This window comes from Drosophila yakuba, chromosome 2R (genome assembly GCF_016746365.2).
Source record: "Drosophila yakuba strain Tai18E2 chromosome 2R, Prin_Dyak_Tai18E2_2.1, whole genome shotgun sequence".
In the NCBI taxonomy this organism is placed as follows: domain Eukaryota; kingdom Metazoa; phylum Arthropoda; class Insecta; order Diptera; family Drosophilidae; genus Drosophila; species Drosophila yakuba.
This window is the reverse complement of record NC_052528.2, coordinates 16315817-16329881: the sequence shown is the minus strand read 5'-3', so window position 1 is coordinate 16329881 and position 14065 is coordinate 16315817. Positions and strand designations below refer to the sequence as shown.

The following is a 14065-nucleotide window of genomic DNA, read 5'->3' as shown; positions in this document are numbered from 1 at the left end:
TAGATGGATGGTTGGATGGTTGGATGGCTGGGTGGATGGGTTGGTGGAGTATGGGTTGGTTGTAGGATTATGGGATGTTGGAACGTTGGGACGTTGGTCTGGCTGGGCGGGGTCTGGATGCAGAATTTATTTGCCATGACCATGTCGGAGTACGGAGCGTATGGATGTGGATTTTCGATGGTGTAGCATGCGTCATGCTGCCAGACGCATCGGCGGCTGTGAAAATCGCGTTTTTGGTGACGATGTTGCTGCCACCAAACGCATTGCCCGCTGACCCTTTCGGTTTAAATGAAAAGAGAAAAAAAAAAAATTGGGAAACGCGCGTCTGGGGGAAAAGTGCAAATGACAGACGTGTATGCTGATGTTGACGATTTTATCAGATGCCAGACGAAATTTGGTGGCTGGCGTATTGCATTTTCAGACATGAGAGATACAGCACCGAAAGCACAAACAAACAATCACCAAATTGAATATTGCAACGCAGGGAAAATTGCTTGAATTTTATTTGGCATTCAAATTCTTTACTCGCATTCCATTTTATTATATTAAAAGTAGGAAAGAGTTAAGCAAACAAATGCATCGCCCAGATATAAAACAGGCCTTTAAATTAAACTATATTAAAACATGTTTGTATAGCCAAATTTTAATCAAGGCATCTGAGCTAAGCCGAATTCAACTATTGTTTTTTCATTTTCGGCAAGTACTAAAACAAATAGTGTTTGGTAACACGAAAATTGGAAAAAATACAGCTTAATTGCAATACTAGCTTACAATTTAGTACTCATTTTAAAGTGGACTTAAAGCTTGCTTTGCATCGCAGAAAAGTGTGCAATTCCTTCGCAGATACTTGTTCAAATTGTATTAGGTTTCCCTTTCGCTGCTTAGGGGCTTACCCCGTCATTAGTGGGTCAGAGCTCCATGAGCCGAGGGCCCCTGGCCAAGAAGCAAAGCCACCCTCTTCACGGCTGACACATTGCCTGATCTTCCACCCTACTTTGGCGAAAGGGCAAGAACTAAATCGTTTAACCTGCCACACGATGAGTGGGCCAAAGTTCTCTGGCTTTGCCTCGTTCATGGGATTTAGCGCATCGCATCCGCCTACGAGTGCACTTAATCACATGGAAGAGCAACCAACTGGCGGCCTGCTGCTCCTCCGCCTTTTGGGCACGTACGCAGTTTTGGGATGGGGCATGGGATGCGATAGGATGGGGCATGGGGCATGGGACATGGGTCCACAGGTATCCACGGCAAGCTGAGTAGAGCTGAAGCGTAAACGATGCCAAGTGGCAAGCGACAAACGGCTCCAACCAGTCCAGCTACAGCTACAGCTCCAGCGGATTTTTGCGAAAAAAGGACAGGCGACGAGCGCCACTCTTCAAACGATGAGAAGATGCTGCTTCATGTGCTAATTGCGCTGTCAAGTCAAGTGTGTGCGACGTGCAGCAGCAACATCGGTACTGGCTGCGTCACGCGGAAGCAACAGCTCAAAGGCCACCCACAAACAGATATGAATATATACGCACATATACATAAATATATATGTATATATTTATACAAAATATATATCATATATACATATATCCAGATGAGCAGGCCATTAGGCGTTGTTTGAGCGCAGGCAAAGAGAAAAATTGTTGCATACTTTGCGCGGCCGCAAGAAGAGCATACAACTCGCTTTCGCTCTCTTTCCACTCACTCTTTTGGCATTTTCTCATTATCCGCCGGCAACACAACAAGAATTTTTCGCAAGGAAAAACGCCCGCCGAAATTAAGTAATATTCCTAAGCTAGTGATGCCACCAATTCGCCACCAATCGATAAACCATCGAACACGTTGCCTGTTTATCATGTGCTCCGAACTTTATTAACGCCTGCCTTTGCCAGACTCCAACATTTTTATCGAATCGAGCGCAGATAAGCGCCGGCTAACGAGAGTTTTCCCAGCCAGGCAGCCAGCAACTGCCGCTGGGGAAAATCGATTTTTCCAGCCCTCAACGCAACAAGAGCAGCAACAATTGCTGCTGCTGCTGTTGATGTTGCTGCAGCATTCGGAATTGCTGTTGCTGCAGGCGGCGTGGGTGAGAACACAAGTTCGGGCTGTGGAAAATTACAATGGTTGCCGGCGGCCAGGGAAAGCTGCAAGCTAATTGCAATGCAAGCTCCAACGCTGCTTTAAACACAAATTTACCGACATATTGCAGCAATCGAGTATGCAGTTATAGCCCATCAATAAAGGATCTAAATGTTACAAGTCTACCTACTTTATACAACTAAGGTAAGACTTTATGAATGTATTTTAGAATTTTAGAAACATAAGCAAATCCTTTTGAATTCCTAAGTAGGTACTTTGATTCGACACTAACTAGAAGTTCGATCCCCTTTACGAAGTATTAATGACATCGTAACGAAAACTTTTACACAAAACGTGAGCAGAATATAATCATTAGATATTTCCCATTTTGCGATAGAATTTTTTGATTTAATGAAGTACACGCAACAACTTTTTGTTCTCGTGAAATAAAACAATCTCGAACCTTTATATTAAGAGCTATCTGTTTAGATTTTCGTTACAATTTCCAGCAATATTGAATATAAAAAATGCTCTATCTTCGATAAAACTGTACGATATCGTGAACAGACTCGCAATCGCGACTCCCCGATAAGCTCCATGCAGGTCGGGCGCTTCAACCCCCAATTCGGAAAAACTTTATCACAATCAGCGCAGCAACTACCACCATCACTACAGCGGATTTATCAGCAGTGCCAGCCGCCCCTGACGCCCATGGCCACCCATCAAAAGAATACACACAAGGGATCAGGAAGCGGGCAAAGGTGGTGAGGGCTGATTGAGCGGGTGCCCGAAAATACCCATTAATACTGGACTGGAATCGCATCTGATAAGGGTGGCTCCGCTGGATCACCCACCCCCCAAACGAGCTTTGTGGGCCGATGGAAAGGTGGGATCTGCACTGCAAACTGCTTTTACGAACTTGAAATTTTGTTTATGCGGATTTGATCTCTAACTTCATGCAGTTATAAAGCTAATTTTTTGAAAGAAGTTTCATAAATTGTAAGTATACGATTGCTACTTTGAAGTAGAACTTCAAGTGCCAAAAATTTGGAAGTGGATTATTTAAATCCAGAAGATGGAAATATTGATCAACTTCATACTAAGAGTACAAGTAAACTGATAACAAAGATAAATACACAGATAAAGCTATCAATCGCCTTTGCAACACCCAATGTCTTGTGCTCAGAGTTCAAAGCTTATTTTTCAAGTGTAAAACCGAAGGACCCTCAACGTGCAATTCGAAGTACATAACAGGTAATGGTACTCACCCTAGCATGCATGTGCACATCATTTTCCCCGGGCTGCTGGACTCCGGTGCGGATCTTTTTGTTCTGCGGCCCCTCGGTGACGACTATGGTGGCCCCCCCTCCGCCGGCGCCACTGGCGCCACTGCCATTACTAGCGCCGTTGTAGGGCATTGTGGTCGCCGTTGCGAACTGGAGCGAAATCTCGGGGCTGATTAAAGTTTGTTGGTGTAGAATTTTGGCGGATTTTTGAGGCCTTAGCCCAGTGGTTGCGCGAAAGATATATTCAAGTGACGTGCGACGAAGCCGCGCGAAGATCGAGATCTGGGTACTAACGCTTTTAAAAACGCGCGCGCGATTTTTCTTGTATTTTCTTCTATTTTTCTTTTTCTACTTTTGTATGGATCACACTCGAATCTCCTGGGCGAGAAATGAGTTGTAAATGTTTACTTTGTAATTGGTGTTGAATGTGGGATGTTTGGGTTGTTGTTTATATGATGGTGTAGCTGTTGTGGGCTCTTCTTCTCATTTATTTACTATTCGCCTCGCTTCAACTTCCTTCTTTGGCGCTGTGTAAAACACTTTCAACTTTTTATTGCACTTGTGATTTGAGTGATAAATTTTCCGGTTTCCTCTGGATGTTCTTGTGAGTTGGATTCACCAGCTGCAAGGCGTGTAAAAGAGATAGAAACAAGCGGTGAAGACTTTATTAGTACAAAGAACCAAACCAAAAAAAAAATACGATTCAAAGTGGAGTAATAATTTTGTTGGTCATTAAATCCGCAGGCGAAACTTTGGCATTAAATTGCATTTCCAATTTCCTGCAATTCCCTGGTTGCCACTTAAGCACGAATCGCGGCTTGAATGTGTCATAAAAATAATTTAAATGGTTTTGGTAAATCAAGGGGAATTTAATTTACTCAAAGTCCCACTTGTCGAAAACACATAACCATTTTTATCTTAATGGGGCTACATGCAATCAAAACCTCTTCTAATCTAATAATTAATTTATTATAAAAGTCGCAGTTTTTTAAAACGTAGAAAGTGTTTCACCACATAAATTATTATTTTTATGGACTCTCCAATTGACTGTTATATAAAAGTAGAACTAAGAATTCAAATTAAACCTCGATTGGAAAGACAATTTGTTTTAAAAATAGTCCCCTAATCCTATCAGAATCCAATTGGGTAAATTATTCGCCTTCAATCAAGGCCGAAATGGATCAATTATATATTTTTTGTAAATAACAATGGCTGGAATGAAAATAAATAACGGAAAAGCTATATGAATGAGAATGCATAATGCGTTCTAATTGGAAAGGTAAGCCAAGGGCATTAATCAAAGGACAAAACGAAGGAAAATTGTGAAACAACCCTCGGAAAGTTGTCAAAAACAGATGGAAAAGCAACGAAAAGCGCCGGCAAATAACAAAGCAAAAAGGGAACGGTAAGAAAGCGGAGGAAAGGAATAGAGTCGAAATGTCAGGATAAAGAATGGGAAGAAGACGAAGCAGAAGAAAGCAGTAAAAGCAGGACGAACAAAGGGTGCAAAAGGCACTGTCAAAAATGTGAAAAAAATGAGTGCTGTGAAAATCGCGTAAAAGTAAACTTGAAAAACTTTTTCGGCCCGTTTCGAGCACAACCCTTATGGAAAATGGAAAATGCCCCGCACACTCACAATCACATACACACGCACACACACAAATGCAGAGGGAAAAGAGCGACACACGGACAGACGGCTGACTTTGTTTTGGTTGTGGGGGTGGATTTTTCATTAATGGAACTGAACGGCAAAGCTGAACGCTGAACTTTGTGACGTGCGCTTTTCTATTTTGTTTTCATATGCGGCGGCAATTGTTATTTCTCCATTCGTTTGCATTTTCGCTTACAAAATGGTGGAACGCGGCAACCACAAATCGAAATATAATGGCAATTTCGAGTGCACACACACAGTTTCAATTTCAATTTGGCAAATTTTTAATTTTGGTTTTTTAAACGATTTTCGTTTTCCTTGTTTTTTTTTTTTAATTTTGCAATCACATAGTTTGATTTTTAACAGAAGCGTGCTGCGAAAGAACCGATTGGTAGAAACTCTGAATGTGAAAATGTGCGACTGGGCACCTGTCAAACGGGAAAGTCTGGATGACAGTTCATCGACTGGCGGCTGATTGTCAACTCTGCTTCACTTACTCCCAAAAAACTCCGAAACACTTGGCAACACACACGCACGAAATGTGAATGAAGAAACACGAGATGGTGGGCAAGTGAAAATTTCTAACGTTCGCAAGGAGCTTTTCCGACTCGGATTTTCCCAGTTTTTCCACTTCGACGCCGAGCTGGCGAATGTCAGTCAAATGCAAGAAGTGGAAACCTGCGAGCAAAGAGAAAGAGACGGAGCGAACGAGAGAGAAAGCAGTCAACTAACGGTCGGCGCAGTGAGAGCATTTCTCTAAGGGTTGCAAGGTGTCCGAAAAGGAGAGCGTTGAGAGCGTTGCAACTCTAATTCTCTCTCCCTCTCTCTCTTCCGCTCTCTATCGTTCTCTCGCGAGAACTACCTTTTTGCCTGGCCCTTTTGTGCTGAATTTTCGTGGGTGGCAAAGGAAAAATCTTCCGGTTGTTCTTATTCAACAAATGTGGTTTCTGTTTCTGCTTTGCACTCACACACACACACTAACGCACACACTGGATTTTCATTTGCACACACAATCGCAACTTTCACCGTTAGCGCCAGCTTTTCTTTTTACCTGGCCTTTTCGCTGCGCTTTTTGCACTTGTCTCGTTGTTTATTATTTATGCTTATTCGCAGTCTTTTTGCTTTTATTTTGTTGCTGCCTCTTTTCAGTACACAAACAAAACGCGACGGCGGCGAGAGTTTGACAGGGAGACGGGGAGAGAGAGAGCGACAGACACAAACAACAAACAAACAACAACTCGCTGCGTACGGGGAAGCGAGACGGCGACAATCGATAACCGTAGACAACGCGTGAAGAGGCAAAATATCAACAACAACAACGACAACGACGCCGCGGAAGTATTTAATTAAGCCAAAGTATTTAATTTAAGCGTACGAATGCTTGTAAATGTGTACGCAGAATGCACGGCACCCACACGAACGCACGTATTCATCAGCTTTTGTTGTTGTCGTCGCTTTTCTTTCAGCTACTACTGCCTTCCTCTTCTTTGTTTCTCTCTTATTATTTTTTATTTTTGCTTCGCCACTGGATTTCCAACCGTGCACAAAGTTTTAGCTCGAACCTCGAAGATTGTTTGACGCGAAAACCAACCGAAAACCAAGCAAAACTCAGATACGTTTTTCTCCCTCTGCGGCAGCGACGTTGGCAGAGGCAGCGTACTCTCTTTCAACGTCAGCGTCGCTGCCGCTCTACAGTGGTCAAAACATTGCATTGTAAGGGCAAAATTATTTGTCTGAAAAATGTTTAGAGCTGCTTGTCAAAACCTTAGGCTTTTATTTTAATATAGGTATCAAAAATAAATTTGATGGCACCTCGTAACCTGTCGGAAATGCAGCCGAAGCTAGAGGTTTTAAAATCAATATAAATAAATTTAGCTTCGCCTTTTAAAATTAAGGCCGAATTGCTTATTTTGGTCACTGTGCGCTGCCGCACGTCGTAATGAGAAAATGAGAGCCGTGTTATTTTTGTAGTACTTTAGTGAGAGCGATACAGTCGCACATGCTGCGCAGTGTGTGCGAGCAGTGCGGCGCTAGTTTTGCGCTTGTAATGCTGCTCTCTTTTGCTTTCTTTACAGCCGCGCGCACCTCTCACAAATACAACTTTAACAGACGCACACGCACGCAGTTATCTCTCGCTCTCTCTGCAGTCGCTGTAATGGGAAATTGCGAAATTTAGCAGCGTACAGTGGGTCAACATTTAAGTAACGGAAATTTTTTATGAATTACTTATTTATTTGTTTAACTTTTAGTGCTAATTAATTATTATTATAGAACTTAAAAAATCGTATTTTTATATTTGTATCATATTTATGAAATTTAGTTTAAGACATTTGGCACATTTTGGTTTTCCTATTGACTTTTAAGAGAGTTTCAGCAAAGAGAGCATAAGTGCACAACCGACAAATTTGTCAATATCATTCTCTTAAGCTTCAAAGCGAATAAAGGAAGTGGTTTGGTTTAGATACTTTCGGTTATCTTTTAGCGGGGTCTTAAATAAACGTATAGCTTTAAATGTTTTTAAATTTGTCTAGAATAATCTAAAAATAGTACGGCCAACGTTCTGCGAGTAATTTCACCTCTTGCCCGTAACCAACCGATTGCGGCAACCGCCCACTTTCGCAAAACCCACACATGACTTTGAGTGTTCAGGACGTGCTCCATGTTCGCCTAATGCCAAAGTGCACCGGCCATAGCAGCAACAACAGTCAGCTGAAAGGTAAACAACATAAACTATTTAGTCTATGGGTGGGGGGGTGCTGGGCGGCTATATGTTTGGAATCCGTTGGGGTGGGATGGGTCTGCATAATGGGTACGCACCGTAGTAGCCGAAGGACCCAAGACCAAAACCACACTATTCAGTAATGTTTGCGTCATAAAGTATGGATTAAACTGCATATGGGCATGTCTATCGTTGTGTGCCCCAACTTATCGCAGAGCACCGTGCAGCACTTGTTGCAGAATTCAAGTGATATGGGGATTATCTTCATATGGTGACCCTCGCACCATCTGTAGAAAATGCACCTAACAATGAGCCATGATAATATTTTTAATAATGTTTAAAGAAAGGATGTCCAATGGGGCGCCACCTGTTGCTTATCAAGAAATTGTAGCATACTTTATGGTACTGCTTTTTATAAAGTAATATTTTAAGCCCGAAACTATGCAATAGTTTCGTTTTTGTGGTGCGTCAATTTAAAATTCATATTTTAACAACTTCTTTAGTTAATTTGTTCTGCTCAAGCTGTAACAAATTGGCAGAAATTAAGCTCGATGCTGATTTTGAAAATCTCTGCTTATTTATTGACAGCCAAATGAACTGTATCTTACTTTCGCAACTTCTAGGAGCCTCCGTAGCCCTTGTACTTGGAGCACCATCAACATGCCCACCAGATCATATAAGGATACTTGATGACTGCGTGATGTTGAGCAACCAGCTTCGGGTTAACGGAATCGCTTTCGGTGCTAATTAAAGGCTTTGCGCAGCTTATATTCGCCAAATACATGCTGACCATTTTTCAACTCCAAAGTGAGGTAAATCTGTTTAAGGGGCGCTAAGTAAGTGGCCTTTTCTGGCTGCCAACTTTCACTTGATTGCGTGTTGCAGCATACGCTCCCCCTCTTAAAGGCTCCTTCAATGCCCACGCACGCAATGTGTCCCCCAGCAGGATGCATCCTGGGAGCACCAGCTCCCGCTTCTCGGAAGGCCGATAAGCCGACGCTATCAACGCCTTACATCCGCGCGTGTCTGGGCATTGGGCTTACCCCTGCCCACCGCCTCGCACATCCTTAGCTCCTCCCGCTTCACCCAGCATCCTGCATCCGCTTCCGCTGCATCTGCCGGAGCTTGCTATCCTGTTTTAGCCAGATTTACAACCAAACGAACTTCACGAATTCCGTTGCTGCACGCAGATAAAATCTTTATACTCATTGCAAAATTTTATAAGCTATTTCAAAGATTAGGAGGGACAAATACATAACAAAATATACTATGCAAATATAAATTAACTTATTTTTCTATATCTCTTAAGAAGTGAGAAATATATATTTTCAACTTACATTAGAAGCTGAATAAGATGATACTTCGAATTTATACCATTTTAATGTTTTTAAGGAACTTTGTTTTGCATCTATTGTCCTTAATGTTGACCAATTACCCCCTTTTCTGTTACCGTGCAGTTGAGAGTGTGTGCTAAGCTGCGGCCCCGCCGGAAAGTGAAATGCTTGTGAAAGCGTCCGGCTGCCCCAGCCACCCAGCTATTTGACCTTCTTTGGCGCATTTGCCATGCAAAATTTAATATATAACCGTAAGTGAGCTCGGATTCCTGCTAATTTGCCAGCTGAAGTATGCTCGACGAGCAAGTCCCAGGGATGCGCGGGCTGCAAAGTATGTGTGGATATCCTCTTTTCCGGCTCCGCGCCATTACAGATGCTAGTGCTCCAAAACACAAAAAAAAAGATAAACAATGAAGTCTTGACCCAGTTCAGAGTGGCTTTTTGCGCTGCCCTCTGTCATCATCATCTATGTGGCGTGGGTGGTGCCAAATCCACCAACTTTGCATACAAAAACGGACGCTTACCAAAATTGAGACAGCAACCGGGTCTACGAGTGGTGGTACGACCTAACCCGATACATTTTCCTTACATTTTTTGTGGATTTTTTCTGATTTTCCTTTTTTGAGCCGGTTGATATAGGGCAAAGTGCAGTCAGACAGTCATTGGATCATTTGTCTTGCCATTGTTGCTTTTTCCTCTAGATTTCTTTTTCGTTCCTCCGTTTTTATTTCAAGCTACGGGTATTTCTTCAGGCATTTCAGTTCAAAGGGTCAGAGGACGAAAGGATGCGACATTGTAATATTTTAAGTTCAAAATCTATAAAGGCTTCAATGCAAAATAAAAGTAGCCAAACTAATGCAAAAGCAGCCGCTTAATTTAAAAATCATTACACATTTCCATTGTATGATGCAATATCATGTTTATTCAGTTTCAATTCTATTTCTATAACTCTTACATTGTTTAATACATAAATTTTTCGGGAACAAAGTGTATAAACTAAAAATGAACATCTTTGTATATAAATAGACCTTGTGTTTAGTCATCTAAAAAAGTCGTAAAGTTCGAAAAAAGCGGTAAAACCATTAAATTATTATAAATAATACACTGGGACTATTACATACACACATGTATCAAAATTAATTAGTATTTGTTATAATTAAATGTGTTTGTTTAAACCTCTTACTTTTTTTAAGCTTCGAATGTTTGCGTACACCAAGCATTAAAGCAAGCGAAATAAAATATGAAATTAAATCACATCAATTTAGAGTTTTATAACCATCCTATTTCGTTGCCAATTAGCAGACAATGCATTCGTTAACTCCTTTGTAATCTGGCCGTAGGGTGCTACATTTCCACCAGATCTCACATTTTAAAGCATTTTCAGCCGAAATGACGCTCTCGAAACGGCCCACACAGATACACCACACACACACACACACCACCCCACACACCACACACATACACGAATTTTGCTGGAAGGGAGAAAAAAGTTACGAAAGCAAACAGAATCACTGCCCCCTGACTGGAGCTGAATGTTCCGAGCAAATGAAGGTGTCAAAATGACAAGCAGAGACAGCTAAAAAAAAAAAAGAAGGGAAACGAAGGATGCACACACTTACACACACATAGACATACCCTGGAATCCAAGCGGAGTGGGTAGGACGTGCGATGGATGGATGTCCGCCCCCTTTTTGGAGCCGCCCCTTCCGCCTGTTGGCCCGGCTAACTGTGTAAATGGCAAAGCGACAGCAGCATTTGCTAACTTTGCTGCAGCAGCAACAAAGGCCAAAGCACAGCCCCAACAAAAACTACATAAATGTATCTATATCTATATCTATATCTATCTAAGCGATGGCCGTGCATTGTATTGCAGTTACGTGCTCGATGGTCCAGCAAAATGGCGAGGCGAAAAAAATCTCTGAAACAAAATCAACAAAGAAACACCAAGAACAGCATGGGTCTCGTCGTTGCAAAAGTCTAGTGTATTCTACTTGTATAAACATTTAAGGAGCACTTCTTCTTAAATGGCCAGAACATATGTAAAAATCTGATTAATACTGAATAGAATTGCTGAAAAAAGTTTAAAAATATCTAAAAATATTAAACCAAAATTTACAAATTTAGGAAAGTATCTATTTAAGCTTGTGTTTAATAGAACACAATGATCTCCTAACCCACACAATTCTTTACTAAATATAAATATAACTACAACTAAAGTGAACATACCAAAGAGCTAAAAGCTAGAGTATCGCCCATAGAATAGAGCCAGCAAAACAGCTTAAAGACTTTGGCTGTGCCAACTGCTTACCCACTTGCCAAATTCGCAAAGCGGATTTAGCTTGTAGCCAAACTTTAAATGAGTTCAAGCTGATTTGGAGCGCACATTGAGCTCCAGCAACGTCCCCTTTACCAGTTACGCCCCCTCGCCCCCGCCTCCAATTGATGACTGTACTTCTGGCGCTGATGAAGCATAATGATGATGGCTTTGCCTGATTGATTGATTGATAGCTGAAGGATTGGTCGCGAGCTGGTGGTGCCCCTTCGATTTGCACTTGAAACTTAAGCGCACGGCCGGCCGCCACTGAATTCCTTGCAAGAAGAAATTCAGATTGCTCATACGCCGCGTCAGCCGTCGTGCGGTGTATAATTTTAGACCATCAACGATGCACCACATATAGCACCCCCATCTTCGGCTCACTGCCCCTCCCGCTCGGCACGACCAATTAATTTCGTTCAAATAATTATGAATGTTGGAATATTTTTTTGTACACAAATTTGTGTATATATATCATTCGTGGCAAACGAGCGCCGCTTTTTTATGGCGGCCGTGAGCCGGAAGTGCAAGCGAAAACTGTCGCACCAGCGAAACTGGCCATGTTCCCAGTGGCCGTTCCCACATGGCATTTTCGATCTCTGTCGGCGGCGCCAGTTGCATTCGGAATGGATCAGTGGACGGGTGTGCACCGGGCGTTCGTCATACGCGCCTACTACAAGAGCAACGACTCCATCAGCACCGCCCAGCGGCTTTTCAAGAAGCAGTTCAGCATTTACCAAACGCCGCCGACGAATGTCATCAAGTCCTGGCTGAGGCACTTCGAGAGCACGGGCACCTCGCAAGGAGGATGTGGAGGATATGCGAGATCCTCGCTGCCGGTAAGTGCAGTTTTCAGAGTCAGCAAGGATCAGTGAGGATAGTAAAGATGAGCTAAAATGCTCCAAGAGTATGGAGCTGTAGTAAATTCTTTGGCATTTAAAGGAATTTTAAACCCTCAAAGATCTGGAAATGTAAATAGTAATTCCGAATATGCAGTTCAATAGAACTATTTAGCTCCGTATTATTGCCTTAATATTCCCCAAGTTTTTGTGCCCATCTATGGTACTATCTTACTACCAAATGGAAACCGTTATCCTCAACTGGTTATTTAATGTCAATATTTCATTGGTCAATTGAGTTTCTCATTAAAAGGCAATTCGTATCATTCCAGCAAATCTTCTGCACCATTTGCAATCAGTGCCTGAGTAATGAGAAGAACTTTAGCAGCTCGGTGAAGTGAATGCGAGTATGCACATGGCGCATAAGTTAATCTGTTTATCGTATATAAGTTAGTGTGTATGGTTCGCAAATAAATTTCTTGGCTAATTAACAAGCTTGCCAAATCAACACATCTGCCCGCTGGCTGGCTGTCTTGACCCACTTGCTCGTTTGCATTTGTATTTTCTGAAAAATGTATACGCAAAAACCAAAATCAGAAATTCTTTTGAGCAAGTGTGTCATGAAATTGCCATTCGTTTCTGCTCTATATACCTGGGCAGCACATAAAACAAATATTTTCCAAGTATACCAAGTATACCAACCGACTGGGGGTGTACACATCACGTCAACGCCGCAAATTGGTAAGTAATCCAGCCAGATTAAATCGAAATTCATTGGCATCCCCACCACAACTCTCCTCCGATCCATTAGGTTTGTTTCGCTGCAAATTTTTCAGGCTCAAGTATGTCACTGTGGTCCCAGCTGAAACCGATGGAGTGGTGTAAGGCCGTCTACAGGGACTATCATACCTGGTCATTCGTCAAGTGTTCCTTGGCATTCTGTGCCGGTGTGCTCCTCGTGCGCAGCCTCGATGGCAAATTGCCGGACAGCAGCTAGAGTACCGAAATTCAGACCTATAACTAATTGAATGTAGGGTCATATTGCTAGTCATCCAATCAGGATGACACTCAAAAGCTTTAAATTGCTCTGGTATTTCGTTTACTTGTTGACTTAAATAAAACTACAAAAATTATGTTCCCAAGATTATACATTTAGTGAAACTATGTATTTATATTTAGACAAGCAGCGACAAATTTCTGGAATTTATAATATGTGAGAAAACTATGCTCGCGTAGTATACTTTTGGCCAAACAACAGAATCCCATCCAGTTTTGTCCCAAATATTAAAGAAGCCCTCGATTCCGCAACATAATCAGTTCTCTTGGGTTTCGGCCCATCCTTAGTGGCCTTCGTGACTTTCATTTGGTTTATGACACAACTCAAGTCCTTGCGACCAATCAAAGTCTCAGTTGTCAGCTTTTGGCAAAAAGTAAATCTCATATTAGCCATTTTCCGGCACCTTGCTGAAAATGTCCACTTTGGGGGAATATCATCGAACTGTCATGTTACTTGGAGTAAAAAACCATGTGTGAGTCGTTGTTGACAGGCAAGTTGAAGCCGGATGATTCCATAAGATGATACACACGCTCATCCTACTTACAGATTACAATCGGAAAATGCGCATAAGGTTTTACATTCTGGCCGTCTTTGGCATTAGTTTGAGATATGTGTGTGCTGCTGGGAAAGCATCCTGCCCCGCGGCAGAGAAAATAAAATTAGGCCTCGCTTTTTGCCATAAACATAAAAATTGTTCCTGCGTCCTCAGGATGCTGTCTTTCCAGAGGGGCAGAACATCCATAGCCAGCAGCGATTCCTTGGCATCATAATTTCGAAATGACAGGTAATTTGGAA

At 42.1% G+C, this 14065-nt stretch overlaps 4 protein-coding genes and 1 long non-coding RNA gene across 25 annotated transcripts in view; 4 read left to right on the top strand and 1 right to left on the bottom strand.

The window, feature by feature from the left end:
• The window catches only part of LOC6530918 (heterogeneous nuclear ribonucleoprotein L), a 108568-nt gene extending 101994 nt beyond the window's left edge, over nucleotides 1-6574 (bottom strand). For 8 of the 21 annotated variants that reach the window (XM_039372667.2, XM_039372669.2, XM_039372670.2 and 5 more), the window contains exons 1-2: nucleotides 6059-6571; nucleotides 3339-3978 (exon numbers count right to left, since the gene is read on the bottom strand). In XM_039372667.2, coding sequence (XP_039228601.1) covers nucleotides 3339-3488 — 150 coding nt within the window. In that variant the 5' untranslated portion in view covers nucleotides 3489-3978; nucleotides 6059-6571. Of the gene's footprint in view, nucleotides 1-3338; nucleotides 3979-5203; nucleotides 5450-5504; nucleotides 5655-6058 lie in introns of those variants that run through there. The other 13 variants (XM_039372659.2, XM_039372655.2, XM_043206940.1 and 10 more) reach the window with 6 other exon arrangements.
• A 1590-nt stretch (nucleotides 6575-8164) lies between these two features.
• On the top strand, nucleotides 8165-9008 carry LOC120321112. Its single transcript, XR_005560679.2, has 2 exons — nucleotides 8165-8538; nucleotides 8612-9008. It is a non-coding gene; the product is annotated as an uncharacterized LOC120321112 (long non-coding RNA).
• Nucleotides 9009-10520: 1512 nt separating this feature from the next.
• On the top strand, nucleotides 10521-11148 carry LOC26536419. The gene has a single exon (XM_015197491.3). The coding sequence runs from the start codon at nucleotides 10737-10739 to the stop codon at nucleotides 10980-10982; it is 246 nt and encodes an 81-aa protein (XP_015052977.1). The 5' UTR covers nucleotides 10521-10736; the 3' UTR covers nucleotides 10983-11148.
• An 805-nt stretch (nucleotides 11149-11953) lies between these two features.
• LOC6530917 lies at nucleotides 11954-12725 on the top strand. The gene is made up of 2 exons (XM_002091725.3): nucleotides 11954-12213; nucleotides 12546-12725. The coding sequence occupies exons 1-2, from the start codon at nucleotides 12001-12003 to the stop codon at nucleotides 12612-12614; spliced, it is 282 nt and encodes a 93-aa protein (XP_002091761.1). The 5' UTR covers nucleotides 11954-12000; the 3' UTR covers nucleotides 12615-12725.
• A 107-nt stretch (nucleotides 12726-12832) lies between these two features.
• Nucleotides 12833-13362, top strand: LOC6530916. Its single transcript, XM_015196331.3, has 2 exons — nucleotides 12833-12954; nucleotides 13025-13362. Exon 2 carries the CDS (start codon nucleotides 13058-13060, stop codon nucleotides 13208-13210), a length of 153 nt encoding a protein of 50 aa, XP_015051817.2. The 5' UTR covers nucleotides 12833-12954; nucleotides 13025-13057; the 3' UTR covers nucleotides 13211-13362.
• The last annotated feature ends 703 nt before the right edge of the window (nucleotides 13363-14065 follow it).

What these genes read in the sequence shown, in the direction of transcription:
- LOC26536419 (XM_015197491.3), top strand. Translation starts at nt 10,737, where the DNA reads ATGTCCGCCCCCTTTTTGGAGCCGCCCCTTCCGCCTGTTGGCCCGGCT.
- LOC6530917 (XM_002091725.3), top strand. Translation starts at nt 12,001, where the DNA reads ATGGATCAGTGGACGGGTGTGCACCGGGCGTTCGTCATACGCGCCTAC. An exon ending in ATGCGAGATCCTCGCTGCCG is followed by an intron (nt 12,214 to 12,545) that starts GTAAGTGCAGTT and finishes GTATCATTCCAG; the next exon opens with CAAATCTTCTGCACCATTTG.
- LOC6530916 (XM_015196331.3), top strand. Translation starts at nt 13,058, where the DNA reads ATGTCACTGTGGTCCCAGCTGAAACCGATGGAGTGGTGTAAGGCCGTC.